Raw genomic sequence first — 25,780 nt, 5'->3', positions numbered from 1 at the left:
GAGGAAAAGTAAACGCTTCAAATGCCAGAGTCATGACAGATTTTTGTGTGAGGTTTACACAAGAATTGGACAACTGGTCTGCTTCGAGTATTGTTTGATTAATTGGTGTCATTACGAGACGTATTAAGGCTATGGTGTGTGATAAACAAACGTAGCAAATAATCACTGTTTATTTCAGTAGGACGACCAGAGCCTTGTTGCATGTAGCACTGGTCCAAAACCGACACAGAGAGAGAGGCAGTAGGCCTACATCTGGGAGTTCAAGCAGCCCAGAAGTTCCTCACCAAACACCATGGCCAGTCTTCACCTCTCAAAATTGCTGCATCATGAATTGTGCACGTTGTAGCCAGTGGTGGAAAGTAACTAAGTACATTTACCTAAGTACTGTACTTAAGTACAATTTTGAGGTATTTGTACTTTACTTGAGTTTTTCCAATTTCCAATACTTTCACTTCTACTCCACTACATCTCAGAGGCAAACATTGTACTTTTACTCCACTACATTTATTTGAAAACTTTAGTTACTAGTTACTTTGTAGATATAGATTATTATTACAAAACATACATTACCCACTTCAGCCCTATATACATTTTGGCCATTTGAAAATAGCCGATCCACAAGCTAACAATGCGACGCATTGTGAGCTTGTAGATCTGCTATTTTCAAAAGATTATTTATACATTTGAAAACTTCAAATGGGACATTCTGCAGAATGAGTACTTTCTACATTTGGTACTTTAAGTACATTTTAATACCAATACTTTTGACCTTAACTCGAGTACATTTTGAACTCCTGACTTTTACTTAACAGAGTATTTCTATATTGCAGTATTGATACTTTTACTTAAGTAATAAAGATAAACCCTAATGATCCACTGAGGTACAGGAGTCAGAGCAGCAACAGAACAGCAGTAGTGAGAATGAAACGGGAGACAATGATTGATTGAAATTTGAAACACACATATACAGTATGTATATAGTATATTTATGTATTCATATAATATGCAACCTGCCCTGACTTGCACTACAGGTTGTGCCATAATGTTGAGAGAGGATGCATGCTTCAAGAGAACAGATATATACATCCAACAATGCATCACATCCCAACGTGTTGATTTTTTGTTTTTTCCTGCATGTGACAACTTGGTACTATGGAGTTTAAATTATAGTCTTAATATACAATGTTAAAAGAAAAATCATGTTCATTTAACTTCATAACTCAGCATTACTCATGATGCAAGGAGGAAGGAAGAATGATCCATCTGTGAAGGAAGACAAGACTTAGACTAATAATTAGTTAATGTAATGTGAATGTTTCAATTCGAAAAGAACCGCAACTGCTCCTGTTGCAGTATGCCTTACATTTCATACATTTATCCATTTAATTTCACATTTGAAAGAACCACAACAGATGTGATTCTATGACCTTTTACCAGTTACCATTTGTATGATTATGTATTTATCTTTGGGACAGCAGTATTAAAAAACATTAGGTAAAAGCAGTTTCTTGCATTAATACAAAATAAGATAAGGGTTGAAATCTGGTTTGAAATGCCCAAACATGTCTACCGATGATGTCACTGTTAGGCAGGTTTCTGCCTAGGTTTCTGTCCACAGACCTCCTCTGAGACACAGAGTGAGTAGACAGAAATGGTGCCATCGAATAATGAGCATTAGTTAGGACCAACCAATTATACTATGAAGATAGGTTGAAAAATTGTGACGTGTTCCTTTAACCCCTTAACTCTGCATTATACTTTGTTGTACAAAAACACATTGTGGGGCGTTGTGAGCTTGTAGATCTGCTACTCTCATTATTTAGTTTTACTCTTTAAATAATCGTTCATTAATCGTAATCAGGGATAAAGTTATAAATAATGGTGATAATGATTTGTAGTCATAAGGCCCAGCCCTAGATCATACATGTGTCTGATATCATGTATCTATTCAGATGTCTGAATCTATGTGCATTTCGACCAAAGTGGCAGCTAAAGATTTCCCCCCTGTATGAGTCCTCATGTGTCTGTTTAGATTACTTGAGTCACCAAATCCTTTGTTACAAACTTTACAAGAAAGGGGTTTTTCTCCTGTATGAGTCCTTGTGTGTATTTTTAGACAACCAATGTCGCGAAAGCCTTTGCTACAAACTGTACAAGTAACTGGCTTTTCTCCTGTATGAGTCATCATGTGCTGCTTTAGAGCACACCTTTCAAAAAAGCTGCGTTCACAAACTGTACAAGTAAATGGCCTTTCCCCTGTATGAGTCCTCATGTGTCTTTTTAGATTACTCAATTGACAAAAGCCTTTGCTACAAACTGTACAAGTAAATGGCTTTTCTCCTGTATGGGTCATCATGTGGTGTTTTAGATGGTCCTTTTTAATGAAGTCATGGCCACAAACTATACAAGTAAATGACTTTTTCCCTGGATGGCTCTTCATGTGTACTTTTAGTTGACTCAATTGACTAAATTCTTTTCTACAAACTTTACAAGTAATGGGCATTTCCTCTGTATGAGTTCTCATGTGCTTGTTCAGATTTCCCTTACGATGAAACATTTTGCAACAAACTGTACAATTAAAACCTTTCTTCCCTGTGTGACTCTGCATGGAGTGAGTTTCTTTCGATGATTTCAGGTCCTGGGACAGCTTGTTGCTCAAAGACAATCTCTGTCCTTCAACATGTTGTGTCTTGTGTGACTTCAGTATGTTTAAAGGTGACTGATCTACACTGGTCTCCCACTCATCACTGTCCTCAGTGATGTCAGATGCAGAACAGTGTGAAGAGAGGAGCTGGTCATCACTAGTTGGTTGTGATGTTCCACAGTCCTCTACATCAGCTTGTGTTTTCATGTGTTCAGTTGAGGTGCTGGCTACAGGCTCTGTGTCTCTGTTTTCACCATCATCATCTTCATTTTTCACTATTATTAATGTCAGCATTGGCCTATCAACCTCTTCTGGTCTTTGAAGTAGCTCCTCCTGCTCCTCTTTGATGGGTGGAGGCTCTGGTTCCTCCTGGACCAGACTGGGGCTCCTCTCCTCTTCAGGGCAATCCTCCTCTTTACAAACAGGGAGGTGCAGGAAGTCTGGGGAAAAGATCAAATGAAAGCATGAAATATTTTAAAAGAAAGAACTTTAAAGAAAGTTGTATTTAAAGTAGGATAAGTTATTTTCTTTGGTTAAAATAAGTATTAAATATCTATATATTTTGATAGTAGACTGAAAATGATTTTCAGACCATGTCCCAATATGTGATTTGTGAAACCCCCCAACCTTTCATCGGTCTACCCCTGTCCTAGACATGGATAAAAGTCGGTGTAAGAGAAAAAAAAAACATAAATTAATAACATGGCGCGTGCAGCGCACACCAATTTTTGCGGTGGTAAATGGTGCGTGCCAATCCAGGCTTCATTTTACAGAAGCAGCTTCTAAGTTCCGTTGTATTCTATTGCCAATTTGGCCAATTCAAATACTCATATCTTCAAATTATTACTGTAGGGCTTGACTGTACAGCCACATGGTGCATAGCAGCAGTGTGTTCAAGTTAAAAACCCAGAGGAAGACACATGTAGCCTTCAGTAGTCATTTGAACCATTATGCACCTTGCATAAGGGAAGAGGAAATGTTGCAAGTGAGAACCAAAGTCAATTACAAGAGAGACCGTTAGGACCCATTGGTTTGGCAGCTAAAATTGGATACAGGATAGGTGGGCAGTGGGCACTAGGGACATCTGGGCACCTTGATGTTTAGCTATTTGGTATACATGATGTGAACATGCACTGTACATCATTATCAGACTTAATTTTATCCTTCAACTTCTTATGTATGCCCCAAAACGACTGGATATACAGGTTTTGTAGCAATTGTAGAAATATTAGACCTTAATTATCGAATGTTTAAGCATGTTTGTTCTAATCTAAATGTATACTTTACTTAAAAACATTTCCCAAATATTAGCCAATTTTACACAGGAGGTGCCCACCTATATAGTGTTACCTGTGCAACAGAAAACTGCTTTATGGCAGCAATGGTTAAAACAATTAAATAATAATGAACCGGGTCACAGCTGCTGTTCTGCTCTGCAACACACTACAGTGCTACAGTCTGACATCCCACTACTCCGACTACGTGGCTTCCGCATGCTGTTAGGGTTAAGGCAGGTACACACTGCAGGATATTTGGTCCGATAATGCTGTCTGTGACCTTTTTTGGCGCTCGCCGACAAAACCTCCCGATCTGACGCAGATCGGCGAGATAATGCTCGCTGTGTGTGAAAGGCACAGCGACACCATCTGGCCGCGATCATCCGCTCTGGGATGGCTTTGCGACCGTTTTGTGTGTGTGTGTGTGTGTGTGTGTGTGTGTGTGTGTGTGTGTGTGTGTGTGTGTGTGTGTGTGTGTGTGTGTGTGTGTGTGTGAGACACACGCTGTGTCTGAACAGCGTTGCCAGATGTTGTGAGAGAAATAAGCAACCAGGTTTATGAAAACAAGCCCAAGAAAAGGCCACTTAAGCACTTTAAACCTATTTACAAATACATTGGATATTTGAAAATAGCCGATCTACAAGCTCACAACGCATCGCAGCTATTTTCAAAGAAAAATCTTGAGAAAATTGTGGAATATTTTCCAAATCCACACAAATCTTGTATGGGGGTCTATAATGGCACAACATATTTTCAGAAGGGGGGTCTGCGGACAAATACATATTATGTGTTGTTTAAACCACTGGTTTAAACAACATTAGGAAACAAGGCCAAATAAGCAACAACACAAATAAGCCCAAAAAACGTACCCCGCAACAACCAATATTTACAAGCAACTCTACAGAAAAACAAGCCCAAAGTCGCTTATAATAAGCGGACATGGCAACGCTGTTACTGAGTTTCATTGCGTTCTTTTAAGCTGGTTGACTTGTTTCAGAGAGAGAGAGAGAGAGAGAGAGAGATACATACAGAGAAATAGAGAATTAATTATTTAATTTCAACAATCAATAGCGTCCTGTCTCAGTCTCGCGCATATCACGGGAGCTGTGCACGTTTTCATGAGACGTCGGTTAAAATGAATTGGAATAAAAACAAATGTATGCATCGGGTCTGGATAGCATCCTAGTGAACTATCCTACAGTGTGTGATCCCTAGTCGGTGATCAATCGTATAGTGTGAAAACCACAAGGATATGTGAGAGACGATTTCAAGAAATAGAGTCCTGTAGTGTGAAATGCTTAACGATCAGACGACCCAACCGACCACTTTAAAAGTCCTACAGTGTGTACCTGCCCTTAGGGATAGGGTTAGTAATGTCGGAACAATGACATGTCGGAACAATGACATGTAACCGCAGTGATAGTGTGTGTAATCATAATTCTAAAACATAAAGAACGGTAAAACGTTCTCCACTAAAAAGCTGTTTGCACGTTTCTGCCCGACAGCAGATACATTTTTTATTTTTTTTTAATTGTTCATTTACAGCCAAAATATAGGCTAATACTACTGTACAGTAAATTGCCATTGATTTATTGTTCACACTGTTGGCTGTTTGTAAACTGCAGAGGAGCTCTTCTCTGTCGCACAGCTATCCGCTTAACATGCAATTGCTGTAGCCCCGCCTCTGCCGATATGCAAGCCCACAACGCCTCGCGGATGCAATGCGCTGTGGGCTTGTAAGTCAGTTGTGTTATCTGCGTGTTTTTTTTGGGAAGCATGCATCTATTACTTAATAACCACAAACTAGTCAAGCAATCCAGTAAAACAGGTTTACCAGTCCATTATGCATGTGACTTATACAGGCACTATTCATTGCCATCCTTAGACTCCTCTGGAAGAAACATAATTATGGAATGTCATTGTCACATTCCTCAAGTTGACATGGCCCATAGACATTACTACACGGTAGTCCATATATTTAACAGGAACAGCAGTGTCTTGCAGGTAGTGGAGCAGTTGCGTAATGTTGCGTAACATTCATACAGGTTCCACCCCCAGTTCATGTCATCCATATACCCAATTATTTTCCCATCCAGATCAAGCTCGAAGACGTTTGGTAGCAGATTCAATTGGGGCAGACGTTCAGGCATTACAAGTGACAAAGCTGAGGGTGTTACAGTGCATTGTTACAGGGAAATCTGTGCACTTCACACTGAAGAGGACAGCCATTAATTTGGTATCCAAGGTCCTCAATGACCTCTTTGGTCTGATTAGGGGCAATGAATGCATTGGCACAGGGGGAAAAGGGCTTATTTCAGTTTTCAGCTTTCCCCTTCACCTCAACACTTGGTGTTGTGTCATGTGATATGTTGTTTTGTGCTGTATGGTTATGTGTTGTTTTTTGTTGTTGTTGTTTTTGAACAGACTGTGAAGACAAATATCCCTTTGGGGACAATAAAGATTATTATTATTATTTTAGTTGGAGTTAACTCTCTACAGATTCACAGATTCATTCATTTCATGGAAACCCCCTTCCCTCATGTGACCTCTGATTGACCTATTTTTGGTGAATGTTCCACCAGAATAGGGATGCCAGGGTTCACGTGCTTAACCCATTAAGACCTGAGGCCGATTCTACAAAATGTCTTCTAAATCTTTTTTTAAGTTTTCTGAAAAATGTATCTTGTAAGTGGTCCTCAAACTCATGTATTGGTCCGCCGACCCCATCTCAAAATATTTTGTCCCCTAGAAAAAAAGATTTGATACATTCAAAGTTTTTTCAAAAATAGCAGATCTACAAGGTCATAGCACGGCACGAAGTGATGCACTATGAACTTGTATATCTGCTACTTTTCAATAGCCAAAGTATGAAATAATGGTTGAAGTGGTTACACAGATGCTTTCTCGGTTATAATGGGTTAAACATGTTTTTGCCCATATATTGAATTTAGATTTCTCCGAATTTATGTATGTAGGCAGATCATATGGCTACGTCCGACTAGGCACCATGACTGAGGTGATTGAATGAACAGAGCGCCACCAGGTCAGTAGTAGGGTTGGGACCCGGTTATTTTTCCAACCCGGTTCCGAGATTTAGGAGCCGGTTCCATCGTATTTGCATTAACGGTTCCCGCAAGCGGTTCCTGGAATTTCTCATCTGTCTTCATTTGGCTCAGCTGTGTGCATGCAAGCGACTGTGGTGACGTCACGCCACCTACAAGTGTGTGTGGGGTGGTTACACCCACTGCTCTACAATCTAAAGAATGCTGTGAATGTCCGTCGAGCGAGAGACAGAAGTGAAGTGCATATAAATAAATGCAATACTTTCAGACAAAGGTGGTAGCACGTTCACTATTAGGAAACATCTCCTACAAAAAGTTAGTTACAACGTATAAGTAACTTAGCCCTGAATCATGCACTTTCTCCATTTACGGCCCGTACATCTACATAAACGTTCAGATGTCAAATATAAAGTGCTTTCCCCATGGCCATGGATGTTACAATTATGTACGGGCCCTCAGAAGTAACCGTTTATTCCGTATTGTTCAATAAAAAGCATTTTAATCCGAACGGTGGCCATTTTCTCCGTATTTCCTCCATGCTTTCAACTATGCAACCCTATTGGTTGGGAGGTGTATTGCACTGTGATACATTATAACTCTGAGAAAATGGCCACTGATTGGATTTAAACGCTTTTTATTGAACAATACGGAAGATAGGGGTACTTCTGAGGGCCTCATATAATTGTATGTGATGGTTAAGTTTAAATAATGGTTGTACAAGTTGTAATAATAATAATGTTGTATTATTTTTTTGCTGTAGTAATCAGGGAATCGGCTTTTCTTGTTCTACTACTCTCAGGGATACGCTAAAAGCTCTGAACCCAAAGTATGCACCACCATCCAGAGACAAACTTACTAACACTCTAATAGATGCATGGTACTCAGTGGAGAAAGACAATGTAACGTCAGAGCTTATAGGCCTGTGACAAACAGCCAAAAAGGGCTTTAGTTTTCGAGGTACCCCTACCGGAGGTAGAACCAAACACAACATAGTTTTTCTTCATCTCTAAGGCTTCCCATACATGAAATGGATTGTTGTGTAAAAATATTTTATTGCAAAAGTGGTGAAATTGATATCGAAAGTTATACACCCCAAACAAAAAATAAAGCCTGGCCGTCTGGGGGTTGAGGCATAAAAACTCATGTAGATTCACAATGGAAGCTCTGACAGGTTTAAAACTTGGCATAAATTAAGTCAGGACATTCCTCTACATTCAAAAAAAGACTGAATGTCAATATCTGAATGTAAATAGGAGATACAGTCATTTGAACACATACCTACATAGGCGGAAATGTTAATCTATGTAGAATGTTCTCTTTACTTTGTAGTGACTCCGACATGGATTGTCATAGCAGGACATATGATGTCTTGTTTGAAAGATGTGGTTCTACTGAATCCAGCAATATCAATTGTGTAAAAGTAGCTTTAATACTCATGGAGTTATGTCACTAAACGTATATGGTGTCCCAAATGGGGAAAAACATGAAACAGTCCTAATGAAATCTACAGTATCACACAGATTAGTTTTATTTTCAATTCACTTATCAAGGGTGGAAAAATGTCCCAAAGTTGAGAAAATTTGAAAATATTAGGCAACTTCAACAAGAAAAATTCAGGCGTACAGTAGTACAAAGAATTATTTAGCAAACCTGACTGAGGGAAACCAAGCTCCACCCATTTGATGCACAAAGTTATCCTCATAACAGCAAGTCATTCACTTCTGTAGAGTCTATATAATTTAACGTATTAGGTTACAGGTTATACTATTGTATTTGGCTCCACCTGCTCTGTCTGCATCGTATTGCCTGCCTACTTGGGCTTCTTCATAAACTGATAGGTAAATCATTGCAAATATTTTGGAAAGTGAAAGGATGAGAAGGACCTTGCCAAATCAAGTAGCTAATCAGCTAGCTGGAGAGTGGGACCGTACGGGGAATATAGGACCTAACCTAAACCTAACCCTAACCTTAGTGGGGGAACATAGGTCCGGGGAACATAGGTATGACCCCCTGGAGAGTGACCTAGCTTAAAGTTACATTTAGTGTAACAGAGCCTGTCCAGAAGCCTGGTCTGGACCCTGATGACTTTGCTAACTACCGGCCAATCTCCAACCTTCCTTTCCTCAGCAAGACCCTGGAAAGAGCAGTAGCTGCACAGCTCCATCAGCACATGTCCAACCATGAACTCTTTGAACCTCTCCAGTCTGGCTACAGAGCCCACCACAGCACAGAGACCGCCCTGATTAAGATCACTAACGATCTCCTCAGGGCTGCTGATTTAGGCCACATCAGTAGCCTATCCTGGTTCTTCTGTATCTCTGTGCAGCCTTTGACACTGTCTCCCATTCCATCCTCCTCGACTGCCTTTCCACCTACCTCAGACTCACCGGATCCGTTCTCCTGGTTCCACTCATCCTGTCCAACAGGCAACAGTTTGTCTCCATAAATGGATCCAGCTCCCACCCAGCCGACCCACGGAGTCTACCAAGCACAAACAGGACCGGAGAGATTGAGGCCATCCTAAAATAATTCGGCGTAGACCGGAAATGTATTGTTGGAGTCACTGTGGACAATGCCTCCAATATGGATGTGGCTGCGAAGAGGCTTAAGATCCTAAAACTTGGATGCTTTGCACACACATTAAACCTGGGGGCACAAAAGGCCTGCAGTGTTCTGTCGGTGAGCAAGTGGGCAGCCAAGATAAGAGCAGTCATCGTTTGGATGAGGAGTGTGTGTGTGTGTGTGTGTGTGTGTGTGTGTGTGTGTGTGTGTGTGTGTGTGTGTGTGTTAGGGATGTCATGGTACCCGTTACTTGCACACCGATAGCACCGTTTGGGTGCCGTTTTTAATAAAAGTTCATTATTTATGTGGCTTTCATGCACGTTCTTGTAAATTACTACGGTTGTTATCAATATTTAGTCGGATATTGGACAGTACAAACGTGTCTCCTCCTGCTCTCTGTCTCTGCCTCAACGAGTTAGAGTGCAGGCAGACAGGTCGCATGCAGGGCTCAGAGCCACAGCGTATCACGTGACGAGAGTGGGGGGAGGGAGAAATAAGGCAGATGTGCATAGCAAAAAAGTTGCGCAGCGAGGCTGTTTATCAGTGCCGCGGGGAACATCGTTACACCAGTAAAAGCTCTTCTTAAGCCAGAGAAGGTGAACCAGTAGGTTTTCTTGGCAAAGAATATGTAAGTTAAAGCACTGCAAAGCATACTAATGCCAATATGTAAGTAGCAGCCTATTAGCACTGTAGCCAATAATGCCAATGTCGTTTTATTCTGTTTTTTTTTTTTTAAGTCTGACTATATATGTTGTTTGTTTTGGTGATTTAGATGTTTGTATGGTGTTGGGTTGGTAATTGGCAATTGAACAGAGTTGGCTATGCAGGCCTGTTGTTTAAGACTTTAATATGTAACGTAAGCCTGTTTGTTATGGTAACTGGAAGTCACCCCAAAACACGCACTCCCCCATTTTTTTCACGGACCAGCGGTTCTTGTATTCATTTTTACTGAAGATAAGGTTAGAAATAAGTTTAGGTTTAGGCATAGTTTTACTGAGGTTAAGTTTAGGAATAGAGCACTGAAGTCTGATGTCACTGCCACTAGAGGGCGCTGTTCCACAGGTTCGTGGCTTTATTTTTTGTGTTGAAATCCCCATTTGGGAATCTTAGATCACGTCATATAAGAACTGTGTTCCAAACATAAACACACCTGCCCGGCGTTTTTGGGGGGTGGCTCTGCATCGTTTATGATATTCATTCATATTTGATACAGCCTGTTTCTGGCGAAAATTGAATTAATTCTGCCTTAAAAGTCTTAAGAACTACTACTTCCGGGTCTGATATCACTGTCCCTACTGCAGCCGCGTTTCTTTGGGTTGTTTGACTCGTTTCTAGTTTATATTGTGTTACTCTTTGGGTAAATGTGTACATTTACACCTTCAGTCGATGCTTTATATCCATACGAGTAAAATCGCCGGGGTGGCGTGTTTATTTTTGGAACAGTTCTTATATGAAGCGATCTAAGATTCCCCAATGAGGATATCAACACAAAAAGTAAAGCCACAAACCTGCGAAAAGCGCCCTCTACTGGTAGTGACGTCAGGACTTTGGTGCTCTATGAGGTTGGTTTAGGCATAATTTACTGAGGTTACATTTAGGAATGCCAGGTGAATACCGCTGGATTTCCCCCGGGGCGACTGTGTTTTGGGCCTTTTGTTATGCGTCCGTCATTATTCGCAAGATGTCGCGACCATTAAACTGCCTAGATATTTTTGTATCAAACAGACGCTTTTTGATTGATCACTTTATTAACAGTTTGCACAAAGACTGATTTATACAAAATAATGTTAAAAGGATAACCCAAAAAAGTACTTTACTTCAGCCCTAAATGATCATGAGCTAGTGCTTGATGTGAAAACCCGCTGGAACTCAACATACTTGATGATTGAAAGGTTCTTGGATCAATACCAAACATTCAAGCAACCGTTCTGGATCAAAGAGTTAGGAAGGGAGCGGAGAAGGACTTGTGAGTAGAGCATTTAAATAATATTATTGATAACATTACTATTTCAGTTAGCCTTTTTTTTTAATTTTTTTTTTTAATTTTTATCCCACGATTTTGTAACCCTATTTTTTACACATAGTGCTAATTGTCTATGTAATCCTGGGCACTACCTTCCCTCTGCCAACCTAGGGAGGCCAGGGCCGAGCTCATGCTTCCTTCAATGCATGAGAGCCAACTGACCTTCTTATCACCTGACAGGGGAGAGTTTCCCTGATTGGACGTAGCGCGTGGAAGGAACACGTTATTCCAACCAGTTCCCTTCCCCTCCATCAGGCGCCCCGGCTGCCCAGGGGGAAACAGTATAGTGACCAGGATTACTGCATGTTTTTGTGAGGGTACCTACCCTAGGAGACACGGGGAGAACATGCAAACTCCACACAGAAAGGCCCTTTCGCCAACCCCACCTTATGGGGTATGGGCACTGATGACGCGGAGGAGAGAACACGACCCCAGCGCCCACAGCGTCCCCTGCGGGAATCAAACCCAGGACCTTCTAGCTGTGAGGCGACAGCGCTACCGACTGCGCCACCGTGCCCCTTATTTCAGTTAGCCTTTAGTTTTTTGCATTTATAATGTATTTAACTCATTTATTATTATTATTATTATTACATCTCAAATACCTTACTTCTAAAGTACATTTCCCTAACCATTTTAACATTAAGTACTCCATATACTGCATTGTTGGTAGATTGGAAAAAAGATTTAGGAAAGCAGACGTTCATCAAGCTTATGAGAATCCTCTACATTGTAGAGGTTGTAGAGTCTACAACCACCTCTAACGGCTGTATCGAGCGAGAAGATGCCAACTTGTGGGCACATTCTTCCAATCCTAAAGAAGCTGGAGGCTCACTTCACAGTAACTGATGGAGACTCGTCCTTTGCCATCTCTATTAAGGAGAAGGTATGGACTGACCTGTCAAAGCGCTATCAGGTAATGAAATGGATCAAATTAAATACAATTTGCCATCTTGTAAATGAATCTGAATACTTTACAAAGTCACTGTGCATCTATTCATCTATTCTCATGTTGTGTGTTTTATAGGATGATGAGATATCAGCATTTCTGGAGGAGGCCACTATAATCGACCCAAGATTTAAGAGTAAAAGTGGACAACAATGAAGCCTGGGACTGGATGAAGACAGCAGCAGTGAAGACTGTGGGTCCAGAGCTAGAGCACCAGGTAAACACATTGGCCATCATGTAACAAGTTATAAAAACAGCTGTCAGCCTAAACTGTGAACTACTGGCAACCTAGTAATGATGCATGGAGGACAGGAGGACTGTGCAGGGAGGGAGTCAGAGTGACTGTGAGACCACCCAGGGCCAGATGACCAGTGTGAGTGTCAATGATCAGGAGGAGGAAGGTGAAGAGGAGATTGTGGAGGTAAGGATTAAGGAAGGACATTGTGAATATTTTCATTTTCTTGGGAACAGTCGTCTTAGTGTATGACCTTTGGTCATATTAAAATCATCACCAACAGGATGTTTTGTCTACTGATATTTCAGACGCAGAGTCAGCCTCCCAGTCCCAAGAAGATGAAAATAACACCCCTAGAAGAGCTCTTTCAAGAGGAAGAGAAAGCAGTTAGAAAGGGAGCTGAGACCATGATGCGCCCCCAGTCAGCTATAAATCACTACAGGAACCTGGCCCCTTTGCCCATGAGCACAGACCCTGCTGCTTGGTGGTGGAAGAATAGGCACTCTCTCCCCATGCTGTATGATTAGTCTGCCACATCGTCAAATAAAAAGGAAAAACAGCGCCCCCAGCATTTTTCACTTTTGCATTTGGCTCTTGGGGGGGGGGGATTAACCAGACCTATTCTCACTGGAAACCTGAGTTTGGAGCATGCCCTCAGCCCTCCACTTCCGGTGAAGCACCTATGTTTTCATTCTGACTAGATAACATTTCTTCCACCACGGAACACTATGGGTTGCATGACACTATCCCGCAACCAAAAAATATGACTCTTACCTGTTATTTATGTAGGTACGGGCATAAGTATGCGTACAATAAACACCTTGAAATTTACACCAATCTGACCTAGCAGCTTCTAGGGTTTGAAAGTGGGGTTAGATAAAGTTAATATTCTTTTACCTGAGAGAGTGTTGCACCCGGTCTTCCAGGTGGACATTAGTATCCATGTTGACACATCAGCCTCCTCCTCCTGTTCCTCTTTAATCTGTGGATGTTGTGGTTCCTCCTGGACCAGACTGGGGCTCCTCTCCTCATGTTGAGGAGGTTGTGGTTCCGCCTGGACCATACTGGGGCTCCTCTTCTCATGTCCGGGGGAAACCTCTTTACACAGAGACAGAAAGAGGACAGAAGAGGTAGCATCAGCACCACAAATCAAAGTGTAGTTAAGCTAGTAAAGCTGGCTGCCCCCAGGCTCTGGGATATTTTGCCCTTACACATCAAAGAGGCCCAGTCGCTAGCTACCTTTAAATCTCTACTGAAGACTAATTTTTTCTCCCTGGCCTTCAGTGACAGCTGATGTAACATGTCTTTCCACTGACTGGTGCTAATGTTTGTTTTTGCTTTTATTTGCACTTAATTTTCGTATGCTACGTCTGCTTACATTGCATTGTTTGCTCTTTGTTGTGTGTTTTTACCTGTACAGCACTTTGTTTGATTCTGTCATTTGAAATGTGCTATATAAATAAACTTTGATTTGATTTGATAGTAGCTTAGTAGCCCTAGAATGGCTGTACTAGCCCTAGAATGGCTGTGATATTACATACTTTTCATCAGGGCCGGATATACCATATGGGCACTTTCGGCACGTGCCCAGGAGCCCCTGAGCATGAAAAGGACCCTCCGTGTTTGTTTTGCTCCGCGAAAATATCACCCATTCTCTTGATCATGATATGTTTATCCAATCGGAATTAAAGTCGTCATGAAATGGCGTTATTGTTAACATTTTATCTAGGAAACAAGGGTGTGTTTTGATGTAACCAATCACAGTGTCAGATGACGGTCCCGTTCCCTCCGAGCTATGGGATCGCTGGACTCACACACACTGTACTAAGCAGAGCACAGCTAAGGGGGAGAGAGAGACAAAGAGAGGAGCAAATAATGCTGCAGCACTTTTGTGTACTGCATTGCTTATTTCTCACCTCCAATGTTTTCAGATACATATTTGAATGTACTGTTTAAGTTTAAAACAAGTAATGTAGTCTGACCGTCATTTTGCGTTGGATAAAGAACGTAGCAGACCAATTGTGTCTCCCTAATTAAAATCAGGTGCGAGTGGAGGAACGTTCAGATGGCAATCAAACTGAATGGATTCAAGATTTATTTATGTTCATTAAGGTCTTATCTATGTCAGTGGTTGCCAAACTGGGGGTCGGAGTCCCCAAATGATTTTAGGGCGGGTCCCCAGATGATACGCTTGCCTTATACGACATTATTTTCTCACTCAACAGTAAACAAACCAACGTACAGTATAGTGTGTACAGGGTAGGCTATCTGCACATTTCTAAAGTTACAATTTAAGACCTTTTTAATACCAAATTGGAAAATGTTTCAAATATTACATAAGAAAGAGGCAAACAATGTGAAAATAGCCGATCTACAGCCTTGTAGATCAGATAAGCTTGTCCTGGACAGGCTTCAGAAGTACCTCCTCAGGAGACTTGGCACAGATCTGAATCCATTTGATTTGGCGTTAGGAAAAAGTTGCGACTGCATGCCCTTGCTGACGTCGACCCCTGGCAGGGTTCGAACCCACGACCAGCCGCACTAAAAGTGTGTGCTCTAACCGCTACACTATGAAAAGTATTAAAAAGCACTTGTGATTAAATCTCATAACGCCATTGTATCCTCAAACTGTCGGTCAAACCACCTAAATCCAACTGACATAACTCTCCACATTCACTGGTCAAAAACCTCAAAAACTTCACTTGAGCTGGATTTGGGTAAAGTATGGCGACGCATTGTGAGCTTGTAGACGGGCTATTTTCAAATGGCCGAAATGTATAGGACTGAAGTGGTTAATGTATGTTTTGTAATAATAATCAAAATCACTAATAAGTAACACTTAACTAAAGTTTTCAAATAATTCTAGTGGAGTAAAAGTACAATATTTGCCTTTGAGATGTAGTGGAGTAGAAGTAAAAGTACAGAAAATTGGAAATACTCCAATAAAGTGAAAATACCTCACAATTGTCCTTAAGTAAATGTACTTACACCACTGGTAATATCACAGCCATTCTAGGGCTATAGTAGGCCTAGAATGTTGAACGTATGTTAATTTGTTTTGAAGCATGAACCAACCTGCTCTGTGTAGTTTGATGTGTGGCTGTAGCATCACGTCCAGCAGTTTGTTTTGTCTCAAAAGTGGTGAAATTGATATCGAAAGTTATACACCCCAAACAAAAAATAAAGCCTGGCCGTCTGGGGGTTGAGGCATAAAAACTCATGTAGATTCACAATGGAAGCTCTGACAGGTTTAAAACTTGGCATAAATTAAGTCAGGACATTCCTCTACATTCAAAAAAAGACTGAATGTCAATATCTGAATGTAAATAGGAGATACAGTCATTTGAACACATACCTACATAGGCGGAAATGTTAATCTATGTAGAATGTTCTCTTTACTTTGTAGTGACTCCGACATGGATTGTCATAGCAGGACATATGATGTCTTGTTTGAAAGATGTGGTTCTACTGAATCCAGCAATATCAATTGTGTAAAAGTAGCTTTAATACTCATGGAGTTATGTCACTAAACGTATATGGTGTCCCAAATGGGGAAAAACATGAAACAGTCCTAATGAAATCTACAGTATCACACAGATTAGTTTTATTTTCAATTCACTTATCAAGGGTGGAAAAATGTCCCAAAGTTGAGAAAATTTGAAAATATTAGGCAACTTCAACAAGAAAAATTCAGGCGTACAGTAGTACAAAGAATTATTTAGCAAACCTGACTGAGGGAAACCAAGCTCCACCCATTTGATGCACAAAGTTATCCTCATAACAGCAAGTCATTCACTTCTGTAGAGTCTATATAATTTAACGTATTAGGTTACAGGTTATACTATTGTATTTGGCTCCACCTGCTCTGTCTGCATCGTATTGCCTGCCTACTTGGGCTTCTTCATAAACTGATAGGTAAATCATTGCAAATATTTTGGAAAGTGAAAGGATGAGAAGGACCTTGCCAAATCAAGTAGCTAATCAGCTAGCTGGAGAGTGGGACCGTACGGGGAATATAGGACCTAACCTAAACCTAACCCTAACCTTAGTGGGGGAACATAGGTCCGGGGAACATAGGTATGACCCCCTGGAGAGTGACCTAGCTTAAAGTTACATTTAGTGTAACAGAGCCTGTCCAGAAGCCTGGTCTGGACCCTGATGACTTTGCTAACTACCGGCCAATCTCCAACCTTCCTTTCCTCAGCAAGACCCTGGAAAGAGCAGTAGCTGCACAGCTCCATCAGCACATGTCCAACCATGAACTCTTTGAACCTCTCCAGTCTGGCTACAGAGCCCACCACAGCACAGAGACCGCCCTGATTAAGATCACTAACGATCTCCTCAGGGCTGCTGATTTAGGCCACATCAGTAGCCTATCCTGGTTCTTCTGTATCTCTGTGCAGCCTTTGACACTGTCTCCCATTCCATCCTCCTCGACTGCCTTTCCACCTACCTCAGACTCACCGGATCCGTTCTCCTGGTTCCACTCATCCTGTCCAACAGGCAACAGTTTGTCTCCATAAATGGATCCAGCTCCCACCCAGCCGACCCACGGAGTCTACCAAGCACAAACAGGACCGGAGAGATTGAGGCCATCCTAAAATAATTCGGCGTAGACCGGAAATGTATTGTTGGAGTCACTGTGGACAATGCCTCCAATATGGATGTGGCTGCGAAGAGGCTTAAGATCCTAAAACTTGGATGCTTTGCACACACATTAAACCTGGGGGCACAAAAGGCCTGCAGTGTTCTGTCGGTGAGCAAGTGGGCAGCCAAGATAAGAGCAGTCATCGTTTGGATGAGGAGTGTGTGTGTGTGTGTGTGTGTGTGTGTGTGTGTGTGTGTGTGTGTGTGTGTGTGTGTGTTAGGGATGTCATGGTACCCGTTACTTGCACACCGATAGCACCGTTTGGGTGCCGTTTTTAATAAAAGTTCATTATTTATGTGGCTTTCATGCACGTTCTTGTAAATTACTACGGTTGTTATCAATATTTAGTCGGATATTGGACAGTACAAACGTGTCTCCTCCTGCTCTCTGTCTCTGCCTCAACGAGTTAGAGTGCAGGCAGACAGGTCGCATGCAGGGCTCAGAGCCACAGCGTATCACGTGACGAGAGTGGGGGGAGGGAGAAATAAGGCAGATGTGCATAGCAAAAAAGTTGCGCAGCGAGGCTGTTTATCAGTGCCGCGGGGAACATCGTTACACCAGTAAAAGCTCTTCTTAAGCCAGAGAAGGTGAACCAGTAGGTTTTCTTGGCAAAGAATATGTAAGTTAAAGCACTGCAAAGCATACTAATGCCAATATGTAAGTAGCAGCCTATTAGCACTGTAGCCAATAATGCCAATGTCGTTTTATTCTGTTTTTTTTTTTTTAAGTCTGACTATATATGTTGTTTGTTTTGGTGATTTAGATGTTTGTATGGTGTTGGGTTGGTAATTGGCAATTGAACAGAGTTGGCTATGCAGGCCTGTTGTTTAAGACTTTAATATGTAACGTAAGCCTGTTTGTTATGGTAACTGGAAGTCACCCCAAAACACGCACTCCCCCATTTTTTTCACGGACCAGCGGTTCTTGTATTCATTTTTACTGAAGATAAGGTTAGAAATAAGTTTAGGTTTAGGCATAGTTTTACTGAGGTTAAGTTTAGGAATAGAGCACTGAAGTCTGATGTCACTGCCACTAGAGGGCGCTGTTCCACAGGTTCGTGGCTTTATTTTTTGTGTTGAAATCCCCATTTGGGAATCTTAGATCACGTCATATAAGAACTGTGTTCCAAACATAAACACACCTGCCCGGCGTTTTTGGGGGGTGGCTCTGCATCGTTTATGATATTCATTCATATTTGATACAGCCTGTTTCTGGCGAAAATTGAATTAATTCTGCCTTAAAAGTCTTAAGAACTACTACTTCCGGGTCTGATATCACTGTCCCTACTGCAGCCGCGTTTCTTTGGGTTGTTTGACTCGTTTCTAGTTTATATTGTGTTACTCTTTGGGTAAATGTGTACATTTACACCTTCAGTCGATGCTTTATATCCATACGAGTAAAATCGCCGGGGTGGCGTGTTTATTTTTGGAACAGTTCTTATATGAAGCGATCTAAGATTCCCCAATGAGGATATCAACACAAAAAGTAAAGCCACAAACCTGCGAAAAGCGCCCTCTACTGGTAGTGACGTCAGGACTTTGGTGCTCTATGAGGTTGGTTTAGGCATAATTTACTGAGGTTACATTTAGGAATGCCAGGTGAATACCGCTGGATTTCCCCCGGGGCGACTGTGTTTTGGGCCTTTTGTTATGCGTCCGTCATTATTCGCAAGATGTCGCGACCATTAAACTGCCTAGATATTTTTGTATCAAACAGACGCTTTTTGATTGATCACTTTATTAACAGTTTGCACAAAGACTGATTTATACAAAATAATGTTAAAAGGATAACCCAAAAAAGTACTTTACTTCAGCCCTAAATGATCATGAGCTAGTGCTTGATGTGAAAACCCGCTGGAACTCAACATACTTGATGATTGAAAGGTTCTTGGATCAATACCAAACATTCAAGCAACCGTTCTGGATCAAAGAGTTAGGAAGGGAGCGGAGAAGGACTTGTGAGTAGAGCATTTAAATAATATTATTGATAACATTACTATTTCAGTTAGCCTTTTTTTTTAATTTTTTTTTTTAATTTTTATCCCACGATTTTGTAACCCTATTTTTTACACATAGTGCTAATTGTCTATGTAATCCTGGGCACTACCTTCCCTCTGCCAACCTAGGGAGGCCAGGGCCGAGCTCATGCTTCCTTCAATGCATGAGAGCCAACTGACCTTCTTATCACCTGACAGGGGAGAGTTTCCCTGATTGGACGTAGCGCGTGGAAGGAACACGTTATTCCAACCAGTTCCCTTCCCCTCCATCAGGCGCCCCGGCTGCCCAGGGGGAAACAGTATAGTGACCAGGATTACTGCATGTTTTTGTGAGGGTACCTACCCTAGGAGACACGGGGAGAACATGCAAACTCCACACAGAAAGGCCCTTTCGCCAACCCCACCTTATGGGGTATGGGCACTGATGACGCGGAGGAGAGAACACGACCCCAGCGCCCACAGCGTCCCCTGCGGGAATCAAACCCAGGACCTTCTAGCTGTGAGGCGACAGCGCTACCGACTGCGCCACCGTGCCCCTTATTTCAGTTAGCCTTTAGTTTTTTGCATTTATAATGTATTTAACTCATTTATTATTATTATTATTATTACATCTCAAATACCTTACTTCTAAAGTACATTTCCCTAACCATTTTAACATTAAGTACTCCATATACTGCATTGTTGGTAGATTGGAAAAAAGATTTAGGAAAGCAGACGTTCATCAAGCTTATGAGAATCCTCTACATTGTAGAGGTTGTAGAGTCTACAACCACCTCTAACGGCTGTATCGAGCGAGAAGATGCCAACTTGTGGGCACATTCTTCCAATCCTAAAGAAGCTGGAGGCTCACTTCACAGTAACTGATGGAGACTCGTCCTTTGCCATCTCTATTAAGGAGAAGGTATGGACTGACCTGTCAAAGCGCTATCAGGTAATGAAATGGATCAAATTAAATACAATTTGCCATCTTGTAAATGAATCTGAATACTTTACAAAGTCACTGTGCATCTATTCATCTATTCTCATGTTGTGTGTTTTATAGGATGATGAGATATCAGCATTTCTGGAGGAGGCCACTATAATCGACCCAAGATTTAAGAGTAAAAGTGGACAACAATGAAGCCTGGGACTGGATGAAGACAGCAGCAGTGAAGACTGTGGGTCCAGAGCTAGAGCACCAGGTAAACACATTGGCCATCATGTAACAAGTTATAAAAACAGCTGTCAGCCTAAACTGTGAACTACTGGCAACCTAGTAATGATGCATGGAGGACAGGAGGACTGTGCAGGGAGGGAGTCAGAGTGACTGTGAGACCACCCAGGGCCAGATGACCAGTGTGAGTGTCAATGATCAGGAGGAGGAAGGTGAAGAGGAGATTGTGGAGGTAAGGATTAAGGAAGGACATTGTGAATATTTTCATTTTCTTGGGAACAGTCGTCTTAGTGTATGACCTTTGGTCATATTAAAATCATCACCAACAGGATGTTTTGTCTACTGATATTTCAGACGCAGAGTCAGCCTCCCAGTCCCAAGAAGATGAAAATAACACCCCTAGAAGAGCTCTTTCAAGAGGAAGAGAAAGCAGTTAGAAAGGGAGCTGAGACCATGATGCGCCCCCAGTCAGCTATAAATCACTACAGGAACCTGGCCCCTTTGCCCATGAGCACAGACCCTGCTGCTTGGTGGTGGAAGAATAGGCACTCTCTCCCCATGCTGTATGATTAGTCTGCCACATCGTCAAATAAAAAGGAAAAACAGCGCCCCCAGCATTTTTCACTTTTGCATTTGGCTCTTGGGGGGGGGGGATTAACCAGACCTATTCTCACTGGAAACCTGAGTTTGGAGCATGCCCTCAGCCCTCCACTTCCGGTGAAGCACCTATGTTTTCATTCTGACTAGATAACATTTCTTCCACCACGGAACACTATGGGTTGCATGACACTATCCCGCAACCAAAAAATATGACTCTTACCTGTTATTTATGTAGGTACGGGCATAAGTATGCGTACAATAAACACCTTGAAATTTACACCAATCTGACCTAGCAGCTTCTAGGGTTTGAAAGTGGGGTTAGATAAAGTTAATATTCTTTTACCTGAGAGAGTGTTGCACCCGGTCTTCCAGGTGGACATTAGTATCCATGTTGACACATCAGCCTCCTCCTCCTGTTCCTCTTTAATCTGTGGATGTTGTGGTTCCTCCTGGACCAGACTGGGGCTCCTCTCCTCATGTTGAGGAGGTTGTGGTTCCGCCTGGACCATACTGGGGCTCCTCTTCTCATGTCCGGGGGAAACCTCTTTACACAGAGACAGAAAGAGGACAGAAGAGGTAGCATCAGCACCACAAATCAAAGTGTAGTTAAGCTAGTAAAGCTGGCTGCCCCCAGGCTCTGGGATATTTTGCCCTTACACATCAAAGAGGCCCAGTCGCTAGCTACCTTTAAATCTCTACTGAAGACTAATTTTTTCTCCCTGGCCTTCAGTGACAGCTGATGTAACATGTCTTTCCACTGACTGGTGCTAATGTTTGTTTTTGCTTTTATTTGCACTTAATTTTCGTATGCTACGTCTGCTTACATTGCATTGTTTGCTCTTTGTTGTGTGTTTTTACCTGTACAGCACTTTGTTTGATTCTGTCATTTGAAATGTGCTATATAAATAAACTTTGATTTGATTTGATAGTAGCTTAGTAGCCCTAGAATGGCTGTACTAGCCCTAGAATGGCTGTGATATTACATACTTTTCATCAGGGCCGGATATACCATATGGGCACTTTCGGCACGTGCCCAGGAGCCCCTGAGCATGAAAAGGACCCTCCGTGTTTGTTTTGCTCCGCGAAAATATCACCCATTCTCTTGATCATGATATGTTTATCCAATCGGAATTAAAGTCGTCATGAAATGGCGTTATTGTTAACATTTTATCTAGGAAACAAGGGTGTGTTTTGATGTAACCAATCACAGTGTCAGATGACGGTCCCGTTCCCTCCGAGCTATGGGATCGCTGGACTCACACACACTGTACTAAGCAGAGCACAGCTAAGGGGGAGAGAGAGACAAAGAGAGGAGCAAATAATGCTGCAGCACTTTTGTGTACTGCATTGCTTATTTCTCACCTCCAATGTTTTCAGATACATATTTGAATGTACTGTTTAAGTTTAAAACAAGTAATGTAGTCTGACCGTCATTTTGCGTTGGATAAAGAACGTAGCAGACCAATTGTGTCTCCCTAATTAAAATCAGGTGCGAGTGGAGGAACGTTCAGATGGCAATCAAACTGAATGGATTCAAGATTTATTTATGTTCATTAAGGTCTTATCTATGTCAGTGGTTGCCAAACTGGGGGTCGGAGTCCCCAAATGATTTTAGGGCGGGTCCCCAGATGATACGCTTGCCTTATACGACATTATTTTCTCACTCAACAGTAAACAAACCAACGTACAGTATAGTGTGTACAGGGTAGGCTATCTGCACATTTCTAAAGTTACAATTTAAGACCTTTTTAATACCAAATTGGAAAATGTTTCAAATATTACATAAGAAAGAGGCAAACAATGTGAAAATAGCCGATCTACAGCCTTGTAGATCAGATAAGCTTGTCCTGGACAGGCTTCAGAAGTACCTCCTCAGGAGACTTGGCACAGATCTGAATCCATTTGATTTGGCGTTAGGAAAAAGTTGCGACTGCATGCCCTTGCTGACGTCGACCCCTGGCAGGGTTCGAACCCACGACCAGCCGCACTAAAAGTGTGTGCTCTAACCGCTACACTATGAAAAGTATTAAAAAGCACTTGTGATTAAATCTCATAACGCCATTGTATCCTCAAACTGTCGGTCAAACCACCTAAATCCAACTGACATAACTCTCCACATTCACTGGTCAAAAACCTCAAAAACTTCACTTGAGCTGGATTTGGGTAAAGTATGGCGACGCATTGTGAGCTTGTAGACGGGCTATTTTCAAATGGCCGAAATGTATAGGACTGAAGTGGTTAATGTATGTTTTGTAATAATAATCAAAATCACTAATAAGTAACACTTAACTAAAGTTTTCAAATAATTCTAGTGGAGTAAAAGTACAATATTTGCCTTTGAGATGTAGTGGAGTAGAAGTAAAAGTACAGAAAATTGGAAATACTCCAATAAAGTGAAAATACCTCACAATTGTCCTTAAGTAAATGTACTTACACCACTGGTAATATCACAGCCATTCTAGGGCTATAGTAGGCCTAGAATGTTGAACGTATGTTAATTTGTTTTGAAGCATGAACCAACCTGCTCTGTGTAGTTTGATGTGTGGCTGTAGCATCACGTCCAGCAGTTTGTTTTGTCTCTCCAGCAGAGTTTCTAATGTCTCTATCTCTCTCTGGAAGAGGTTGCACATGAACTCTGTAGCCGCACTGAGGCGCTCCAACACAAACACTCTGACATTAAGCTTCACACTACAAACATCAACACCACGCTGTTGTTCCAAAACACACAATATCTCCTCTCCCACCGACGTCATGTGTTCATTTATCGACAGCCGTACAGACTCCATTTGACTCATTGTACCTCCTTTACGAGACATTTTTCACCAAGCGTTCTGTTCCTACTGTGATATACTAAAGCTCTCTTTTCCTACCGCAAGGCACACATATCAACAATTCAGCTCAACAATTCCACCATTACGACTAACGGCTACTGAAAACAAACAACATGCATTTACTTCCGGGTCACCGTGTTTCAAGCGTGCGCAGCTGCAAAGGATCCAGGCACTGTTGGCTTTCGCCCCCTGGTGGAGGAGGTGTATAGCTGTTATTGAATAAAGATATTATGAGATGAGATGAGATGAGATTAGCCAACCACATAAGGTCAGCATGATTCAGTATTAATGAACCAATGAGAACCAACATTGGGGACTCATGGGAAATTCAATCGTGGTCTGACCGTCCTGCAGATGGTGCTATAGGCCTACTCCACTTTATGATTGTTGTTTCTGTCTACAGAGAGTGAGAGAGAGTGAGAGAGAGAGAGAGAGAGAGAGAGAGAGAGAGAGAGAGAGAGAGAGTGTACTGTATATTTACCTATAATTTACACTCCTCCATAGTAGCAAATTGTCACTGCAGAAAAAAAGAAAAGTACAACAACAACAACAAAACTATCTATCTATCTGTCTGTCTGTCTGTCTGTCTGTCTGTCTGTCTGTCTGTCTGTCTGTCTGTCTGTCTTTCTTTCCATCTTGTCTCCCTTCACAGCTGGATCATTCTTCCTCCTAGCATCATAACTGCTTTATTACATTTTTGTGTATCTGTTTTTAGTTTTTGAATATTTTAGTTTTGAGTGTTTTCTGTCTTCTGAATGTATTTGATGTTGCCGTATGTGAATGACTCTGCCTGTTGAGTGATGTGTTCTGTGTAAGGCGGCGGGTAATGAAGGATAGGGTAGGCTAAGCCTTCCCAAATGTTATGCTGGGAAATTCTGGGAATTGTGCAAATTATATATAATATATGTGCGCAGCATTATTTAGTTAATTTTTTGATAATAAATCAGTAAAATCAGGCAAAAATAAGAATTAAATAACCGAATCCTAACCTAACCCTAACCCTAACCCTATAACTGAAAAAAAAAAACCAAAAAGAAAGTAACAAAATCCGCGGCAGAACCCCAGCCTTCCCAATTGTCAAGCTCCACCGCCGCCTATGGTAACTGCGTTGTTGTCTCGGCTACATTGAAAATGAGGGCCTGCCCCTCAATTGTATTTCCGAGCATAAATAAAGGTTATGATGATGATGATGAGTAATGCTGAATTATTAAGTTACAATAAAAGTGATGTGTTTTTGACCCAGGTATAGGCCCTACTGTATATTAAGACTATAATCTATACACCATAGTAGTAAGTTATCACACGCGGGGGGGGGGAACTAAATCAACACGTTAGGATTGTGATGCATTGTTAGGTGGTAGATCTGTTATTTTGAAGCATGCACACTCTCACAACATTATGGCACAACCTGTAGTGCAGGTCAGTGCAGGTTGCATATAAATAGTAAATAAGTAAATAAATAAATATAAACACTGTATAGTTACAGCAACTCAATTTTGGGCGTCAATGCACAGTTCAGCATAGTGTACAAATAATGAGCATTTCATTATCAATAGCTACTGTATAATTAATAGAAAGATTGAAAAAGTGCGAAAGCCCATGCTCTCCTTGTTTCCATTGGACAGTGCTACTGTCATCTCTCTCTGTGTCTTCATGATGATTGTGGAAATGTAGGTTTTGGACCAGGCATTTTGACATTTTGACATTTTGGCAAGTGGACTAATACGGCGGAGACAGGTCACTCCAACGAACTGCAGCGGCCAATGAGGTATCTACGTCAGCGGTACTCAAACCTTTTTGGCT

General features: G+C 41.6%; 2 protein-coding genes across 2 annotated transcripts; both read right to left on the bottom strand.

Annotated features, from left to right (window-relative positions):
• Positions 1–1,049: 1,049 nt before the first annotated feature.
• On the bottom strand, positions 1,050–17,540 carry LOC308097421 (uncharacterized protein; the record flags this gene model as incomplete). Its single annotated transcript, XM_080445181.1, has 6 exons — positions 1,050–3,084; positions 13,647–13,847; positions 15,825–15,849; positions 16,940–17,034; positions 17,214–17,307; positions 17,466–17,540. The coding sequence occupies 6 exons, from the start codon at positions 17,538–17,540 to the stop codon at positions 1,949–1,951; spliced, it is 1,626 nt and encodes a 541-aa protein (XP_080301307.1). The 3' UTR covers positions 1,050–1,948.
• Positions 17,541–21,445: 3,905 nt separating this feature from the next.
• LOC308097420 (uncharacterized protein) lies at positions 21,446–24,035 on the bottom strand (the record flags this gene model as incomplete). Its single annotated transcript, XM_080445180.1, has 2 exons — positions 23,668–24,035; positions 21,446–21,690 (listed from the first exon to the last, which is right to left on the bottom strand). The coding sequence occupies exons 1-2, from the start codon at positions 23,960–23,962 to the stop codon at positions 21,446–21,448; spliced, it is 540 nt and encodes a 179-aa protein (XP_080301306.1). The 5' UTR covers positions 23,963–24,035.
• Positions 24,036–25,780: the final 1,745 nt, after the last annotated feature.

Source organism: Gymnoscopelus braueri (assembly GCF_963280865.1).
Source record: "Gymnoscopelus braueri genome assembly, chromosome: 12".
NCBI classification, from domain to species: domain Eukaryota; kingdom Metazoa; phylum Chordata; class Actinopteri; order Myctophiformes; family Myctophidae; genus Gymnoscopelus; species Gymnoscopelus braueri.
Note: the sequence above shows the minus strand (reverse complement) of the source record. Positions and strands in the feature narration are given on the sequence as shown.